The following is an 8,383-nucleotide window of genomic DNA, read 5'->3' as shown; positions in this document are numbered from 1 at the left end:
GTCTCGAGGTCGAAGTATCTTTGCTGCTCCTGCGTGACACCTCTGTCGACGGGCTTGGTGGTCTTGAAGGGTCTTCTTTGACTGAAAGGACCGACATGCATCGCAAGAGGCCTCGTCGTGCTCGGGTGAGAGGCAGAATTTACAGACCTAGTGGAGACTGGCCTAGGGGTATTTTGCACGACAATGATCGCAGTATCGAAAGGGTGTCTGTTCCATCACAGCAGAGGCATGGTGATAGCAGACCAAATAGAAGGAAAGAGAGGCCATGATGGGCAAGGTCCCACTGGGGACCGCAGTCAAATGGCAAAGTTTTCCGGACTGTAATTGGAAGCAGCGACCCAATACGAGAGAAAAGGGGAAACACAGTTGAATACAATAGCAGCTGAAAGATAGGAGTGTGAGAACTGAAAAGATCATCGGGACGGTGTTGATCCGTAGCATAGAAGCACATGCCCAAACTTGACAGCGGAAAGAAGACAATCTAACAATGGAGCCGATGACCATGCATGTGCACATGCAAGCAAGAGGTGAAGTCACACCCCCTCGTGACTCAAGAAGAATTCTTCAAAGAAAAACAACCTGCACACATCTGAGCCAAACACTAGCTGGCAGGAGTATGCACAGCATGTGTATCTACAGTCACACACGCCTCAAACAGTTAGTTTTCTATTATGAATTGTAATAAAGCACTCTTAGCACAAGAGCATGAGGATATGTGGTTTAAAGCAGACATCACATAGGATGAGTGGATTGAAGTGGAAGTCACTTCCCACTAGATATATTGTAGAAGGATGCATTTATCTCTACAGTGCAGCTGTAGAATTGGTTTGTCCAGAAGTGATGTAATCTTTAATCTTCTCAGCTTCTCCTCTACAATGGATCTATCCATAATCCCTGGTGAGCTGCACCCCTCTGCCAGCCATTCAATCTTGGTAAATGAACAAACGTAAACCTCACCTGATTCAAGGAATCTTTTACATTTGAATTAAAATCAATAAACACATAAAATAACATAATTACATCACCAAATATTATACTGTGCAAACTTTGAGTGCATTGAGAGGTTCAGAAGATAGTCTATACTTATAAAGCTTTTGGGAACCTCTCTTAGTCACATGTATTGGGGTTGGCATGGCAGATCACCAGAGATCACACATTCTAGGTGAAGCACGCAGGGGCGCTTGATTGTAGTACATATAAACATGGTCTTGAAGTAATCAAGTAAAAACTAGGGAGAATTGATGCTGTGTGTACTATCTGGAGATTGCAGGAGGCAGCTGAGGTTGAGTCTGCCTTACAGCTGGGGGAAGGGAGTAGAAAATACCCTTCCATCCAAGAATGAGGGGTCTTTGTCTGCACTGCGTTAGTGGCACTGCCGGGGTAGGGCAAACTCTTTGGGCACTAGCAAGAGGCAAGAAAAGACCATATGCTCAAAGGGTCACATTCTATATGTGGTGCACATGAGGTTAAAGGGACCGGAATGTTCAACCACGGGCACAGTGATCTCCCAGGAGTGCCACCGCATGTTAGCTCTCGTAATGAACCAGAAGACATCAGATTAGCTTTGTTTTCTAATGTCCGCTGCAGATAAATGGCCAAGAATGGACTGGGGACAATGTCAATGATCCAATAGAAAGCAGCAACATAAGAGGTGTGTGCTAGAGTGCATCTTACAGTCTTAGCCAGTAAAAGTTCATAGGGTAATGGGTTTAGCTGTTGGTTAGGAAATACAGATTCAAATGTACAGTATTTATATGTTTTTTGTATATACACACTAGGCAGCGTGTCTCACTCTGAGGCCGCTAGGTGTGTCTGTGCACAAGCAGACACTGGGTCCAGGCCTCGTGGAACATGTCGCCCTAGTCATGCAGATACTGGAAAGGGGCGACACTGCTCTCTCTTCTATTGGGTAACCAGTGTTGCAGGAGTCATGCCTGGCCCCAACAGAAGCACTGCCTATCCAATGTCTCATTAGCTAATATTTAACAGATTAAAACAGATGAATCACATGGGCTGCATAAACAGATACCAGTCTACAGGAAGGAAGGACTCACAGAATAAAACATTCTCCCTTACAGTGTGAGTTGCACTCCACCTGTGAGAGGTACTGATTCAACATTATAAACAGTACTGTGATGCACCCCTATCACCTGCGATCATTTTATAAACACGCCTTGGCATCACATGAGAAGCATTCACATTGCAGTGTTTTCACCAACACAATGGCCAGAGTTGCGGCTCTGAAAATGGATGTGTTCCACAGAACTAACTTTGGCCATCTTCATACGCATCAATGCACTGGCTAATTGTCACGGAGAGGTCAGCTGGGTATTTCCTTCAATTCCACCTTTCATTAACCCACAGCATTGCTTCAAACCGCCAGGATCCCCCCTTCCCAGCCTGCAGCAGAAACTGGCCTGTCTGAGCACCCAGGGTTAAGGTCAGGGCATCTGACGGCACAAGCCGACTGGCCATTCTCACAGCATGAGAATACCAGAGATCTAAAACAAAGTGAGTTACGAAGACTGTGGGAGGATGACATGGCCCAGCCCACATTCAAAACCAGTAATTCCTTATTCTTGTGATCCCAATGGCTCACAAGCAGTGGTTAACTAGAGAGCAGTGGGGCCAATAGGAAGGCAACAGAGAACAGACCCCACCAAGTGTCTGCAGGATGCCATGTGCGAAGCCAACACCCTATTTGAAATCCCTGAAAGATGTTTTCAGTGCCACCAGGGCTCCTTTGCTTAAGACTAGATAACAAGGAGGCCAAACAGGCACCCGTTCCAAAATACTGATGGACATGATGGAATGTACAGTACATAATTACAAATGTTTCCCTCTTCGTAGGGTATCATTAGCCTGGGAGGAGTCCTCGGTACACCCACTGACTATGGCTAGTGTACCTTGAGTTGGTCCTAGGAGAAGTCCCACAGCTCCAGACCCACCATATAGCAGTCTGTAGGTAAAGACACAAACATGAAAGAGCACCACCACACTTAAATAAAAGATCAGACAGACATGTTCACTGCAAAAGAAGGGCTTGAACAAGAAGGCAGATAACCTTGGTCTATACCTGAACGTAGAAACCAGATCATCGATGGCAGAGAATATAGAGTACAAAATACTGACAGTGAAATATCAACAGGTAAGTATAGATGTTCCATATCTAACTCCATATATTTGTAACCTGGCAAGAATATATATATATTTATCTCCAAGGTACGTAGTTGTGGAGTTAGAAATAGTAAACCTATATTTCCCTATATACATGTAACTTTATAGGTCAGTATTCTGGTATTTGATACTCAGTAGCACAACCAATATTCTTGCCATCAGACCCTGCAGCCTTACATTTCAAGTAACTCCAAGGTCAAGAGCTGTCAGTTGCTAATACTGGCATTGAGGGCAGCGAATGACCCTGCTCTTCCCTGGTATTTGGCACTGCTTGTTTATGAAGGCAGTGAGTGAGAAAGCAACACTATTGGGTATTAATAGAAAAGTCCCAAAACTGTTAAAGTCAAGCATCAAGAGAGTGCAGTACTCCAGGTGCCAATCTGGATAGCAGAGTAACATTATCTAGCAGAGCTCGACAAGCTACCAGTGGTGCCAAGTCCGGACGCGATGGCACAAATGCACAAGACAAACACAAGAGGTTAACAGCTGAAAAGATAGAAACTTAGAGGGAACTGCAGACCAAATCTCACAACAGATCTGCTGCACCTTACACATATCCTAACACCCATGAGAGACGAGACGATTATGCAGAACACAAACACAAAGTGGCTGGAACCAGGAAGAATCATAGAAGACCCTGGACACACTCCATCAAGGCAGTCTTAGAGACAGTCTTGAGTGACAGATCTCCAGCATGAAACCAGTGCTCAGGTCGCTACTGAAGAGAACCCACGACAGCCTAGGGCTGTCAGAAGATGGTGTGCAGGAGATGCTAACTATAATCATTCTAATCCTGAGGGGAGCATACAGTACACCCTGAAAGAAAGTCCATGCATAATAGGGCAGCAGAGAATAGGATCTTGTGGGGGAGACATGAGCAAAGACCTACCCAAGTGTCGACAATAGAACGTGATGATATAAATCCACAGAGCATCCATTCATCAAAACACAGGTGTCAGGTTTAAAGTACTTCCTGTTCCCACGCCATGATGGGGACATTTAAACTTTCTACATAATTAAAAACAGGAGCAGGAATCTAGAAGCGGTCACCATCCTCGTCTGCCGCCATTATTTTACATGATTTAAAAACATTGACTTAAAGGGACACACCAGGACCCCACACTGATTCAGTCAGAACATGATGAAGCAACAGAAGACAACCGTAAGTACCGCAGGGTTGTGATCAGATACAGCAGCTAAAATCACACTTTAAAAGTTCAGGGCATGGAGAAGTGTTATCAGCGAGTCCACTTTCGAGCGGTGTCAAAGGGTATGCCACCCTTTTGGGAAGTCATCATAAATTTCACAGGGTAAAACTGCGCATGTGCAGAAGAGCAGCAGTCGTGGCCAGGGACGGCAGTGGCCTGATTCACACTCACAGTTGTGTTCTCCTCTTAGCAGCGTCCGTGATTGCATTACTTTCCCTGTGGTGGGGGAGTCTCTTTAGCTCTGCACTGCAGTGCAAGCTGCATGCCCCATACACTGAGAGGTCGCATGTAAGCCAGGGACCGGAAGATGTTCTTCTCACAGTATGCTTCTGGTGTCTGAAAGGCCATACCAAGGCGCTCCCATACTGTTCTATAACAGCCCTCTGCGGTCTCAAAGCCCTCCTCCACAAGACCCTGCAGGAGTGAGAGGTGAGAAACAGGTCAGGAAGCTTGTAAGAATCAAAAAATACAAAACAAGACAATCACAAAAAAGTCACACTATACCTCCTGAATCATGGTGGCAGCGAGACCATACACAACTCCAACCCAAACTTCATCCGACTGCACGCTGGAGGTGTCTATCTTCCCGTCTGGTCGCATCCCATTCACAGCTCCCATGGTTCCACCACCAAACCGCTTGACATTCAGTTCAAAGATAGTCTGTAGGGCGCTTCTGATGTGCTCTCTGGGGAAAACCTGACATAAAAAGAATTTTATTAACCCAGTGTAGTGACTTCCTACTCCTATCGTTTAGTGTTTTTTTTGTTACACCACAACATGATTTTTACACATACAGCCATATCCCTACTGAATGTTCATGCCAAGTACATCTCCCCCTCAATCCGAGCTGAAGAATAATTTCCAACTAGGCTGAAGCAGCTGGCAAATGAAAAATAGCTACTTGTGAATGGGTTCAGTGGATGATTGAAGAGGACAAAATTTGCATCTTCGTGGAGTATGACTACAGTGGCAACACCGTCATGAGAATAGCTCAAGCAAAGATGTCACTGAGACTTGCCTGTCAAAACTGGGGACTGATCACAGCAATCTTATCCAGACATATCTACTTCATCCAATGCCTACAAATCAGTATACAGGGACGTGCATCCCGATGGATCTGTCCCTTCTGGACTAGAAGGACCCTGTGAGTCTGCCTGGCATCGTACATCTTGGATGTCTTCGACCTCATCTGCATGGGTCCACAAGAATTTTCCTGGAGCCCGACCCTCTTCAATGGATACATGACTTCTCTAGCCAGCATAATTTGCTCACATGGTATCAACATCCTCTCCTACATCGACAATACACAACTCATTCTCTTCCTCATGGACAAGATGCCGAGGACACAGATCAAGTTCAACTCATGCAAAACTGAAAGAGCCCACAGGATGAGGGCAAATGTCTGAATCTGAAGACCAATATCGTGATCTTCGGGAAGAGCACTTCACTGTGAGACTCAACCTGGTGGCCACATTGTCAAGAACCTCGGTATCATCATCAACAGCAAACGTGGTATGATCACAAAGTCAAACGTGCCACTGCCTCATGATCCCATACCCTGAAGATGCTGAGGAAGATTTTCAAATGGCTCTCAATAGGGACCTAGAAAATCGTGACATATGCCCTTTGTCACAACCAAGCTGGACTACGGAAACACCCTCTATGCCAGAATTAACAAACACTCACCTGAACACTGCAGACCATTCAAAAATTGGCGGCAAAAATTACTCTCAGCCTTCGACACCGCACTCAAATCACACCATACCTGAAGAAGCTCCACTGGCCCAGCATACCTCAACAACTGCATCTGCTTTCACAAACTGTCTAGACAGCTATGCGAGTGTGGGCTCCCTACTTGCACACATCCCATGCATATGGAAAACCAGATGCAGGGGCCGAGCTTTCTCCTACATCGCTGCTAAAGCGTTGTACGACCTACCACGATACACAAGAGCCTCGCCCTCACTTCTTGAATTCCACGAGAAGCTGAAGACCCGGCTTTGTGAGCAGCGCCACTACGCCCCAGGTTTGGCTAGTCTCACACTTGCTCAGCGCTAGGAAACTCTCACAGGTGATACTGCGCTCTACAAATCATAATAAAACATCCTTAGGATAGAGGACACAAGATGTAGCCCAACTGGCTACCGAACAACATGCCTGCAAAGTAGCTAAATCAGTATTAGTGGAAACTGAATGAATAAAGACCTACTGGATGTGAGATTCATGGGAAACATTAGCATTTTGAAATATATGAAACTATCAAATAAGCAACTGATAGGTAGGCGGGTTCGATCTATAGTCAAAATATACTATCAATATAATGTTTGCCCTGTAAAAGTTGTTCTAAAAGAAGAATCTGGGAATAATAGTCCCTTGGTTATGTGGAAATCAGTAAGTGCTATAAGTTTAAAGAAAGCGTGTGCCAAATTTAATATTTTATCAACTAATGCTGTAGGAGCTTGTAACTCATTGTAGGACTACAGCGCTAATCTTCACCACAGCTGCAGCAACCAGAGAGCGGGCATGTCACCGAAGAGATCCTCCCACCGTTACTATCCACCATCTCAAGAGGTGGGAATATGAGGGTGTGATCGCCAGCCTTGGCCCCTTGCAATACAGCTAAATCAAAAACATACGTTAAGACAGACACATCCTTGGGTTAGAATTTCGAGGTTTATGGCAGAGAAAGTGAAGTTGGCTCATGGTGTCGAGTACATCAGAGGGGTCCTCGTAAACTATGTTGCTGAGGCTGTCAAGTCTGGCGTGCTTTTTGGGTAGCATGGCATTGTAAGTGTTGACTTGGGGCTCACATATGCAATTCCCATGGGGGTGAGACAGTTTTCTCTCCTTTGACAAGAAACCAGGCAAGAAGGTTCCTAGAGGACCAGGTAATAGAATTTTTACACGCGAACATTCCCAGAGAACTTTACAGAAAGCCTTTCAAGGGTAAAATTTTCTTTAGAGTAAAGAGAAAATTGGCCTTAGAAGCCGTTTCATCTGTAAGAGCACCCACAGACTATAGTAATTGTGATTAAATCAATCAAATATTTATAGAGGGTGTCAAATCACCCGTGAGGGTCTCGAGGAGCTGGAGCTGTCTGCTGCTGCATGGAGGAAAGATCATTCGAACATCGAGGTCTTTAGTTCTCTTCTGAATGGCTGGTATGACGGTGTGGTGCTGAGGTGTAGGGGGAGGTTGTTCCAGGCCTTTGCTGCCAGGTGTAGGAAAGGGGCGTCCTCTGCTGTTGGATCGACTGATCTGTGGGGTGTCTGCGAGGGAGAGGGAAGCTGATCGTAGGTGTCTGGTCGGTTAGTGGAAGGTCAGGAGTCTGTTGATGTATGCTGGTCCTTCATTGTGCAGGGCCTTGTAGGCGTGGGTCAGCACCTTGAACTGGCATCTCTTCTGAATCAGGAGCCAGTATATAGTTTTATTTAGATGGGGTGTGATGTGGGTGCTTCCACGGAGGTTGAGTAGGAGTCTTGCCGCTGAGTTCTGGACTGTCCAGAATCTCTTCAGGAGGTGTGCTTTGATTCCTACGTAGAGCGTCTTTCCGTAGTCCATCCTTCTGATGATGATGGGGGCCTGCGTGACAGTCCTCCTGGTGTCTGCTGGGAGTCACCTGAAGATCTTGTGGAGCATGCAAAGGGTGTGGAAGCAGGGAGATGAGACTGCGTCAACTTATTTCTTCATGGATAGCTTGCTATCCAGGATGATGCTGAGGTTGCGGGCTTGGTCTGTTGGGGAGGGGGTGTGCCGAGCTCTGCAGGTCACCACATGTCAGTCCATGGCAAGGTGCTGCACCCAAAGATTAGGACTTCCATTTTTTCGGTGTTGAGTTTGAGACAGTTGTCCTTCATCCACTCTGCTACGTTCATCATGCATCTGTGGAAGTTAGCTTTTGAGATGGAGGGATCTTTGGACAGTGAGAGGATGAGCTCTTGGCTTAGGAGATGATGTTGAGTCCATGTGATCTGACGGTGACGGCCAGGGGGGCTAT

General features: G+C 46.0%; 1 protein-coding gene across 3 annotated transcripts in view; it reads right to left on the bottom strand.

Moving 5' to 3' along the window:
• Positions 1-957: 957 nt before the first annotated feature.
• GBA2 (glucosylceramidase beta 2) overlaps positions 958-8,383 on the bottom strand; it is a 167,649-nt gene continuing 160,223 nt past the window's right edge. For all 3 annotated transcript variants that reach the window (XM_069205700.1, XM_069205699.1, XM_069205701.1), the window contains 2 exons: positions 4,890-5,081; positions 958-4,799 (listed from right to left, as the gene is read on the bottom strand). In XM_069205700.1, the coding sequence (XP_069061801.1) occupies positions 4,593-4,799; positions 4,890-5,081 (399 nt within the window). In that variant the 3' untranslated portion in view covers positions 958-4,592. The remainder of the gene's footprint in view (positions 4,800-4,889; positions 5,082-8,383) is intronic.

The sequence above is a fragment of the Pleurodeles waltl genome, chromosome 1_2 (assembly GCF_031143425.1).
Source record: "Pleurodeles waltl isolate 20211129_DDA chromosome 1_2, aPleWal1.hap1.20221129, whole genome shotgun sequence".
Classification (NCBI taxonomy): Eukaryota; Metazoa; Chordata; class Amphibia; order Caudata; family Salamandridae; genus Pleurodeles; species Pleurodeles waltl.
This window is presented reverse-complemented; position numbering and strand designations above follow the sequence as displayed.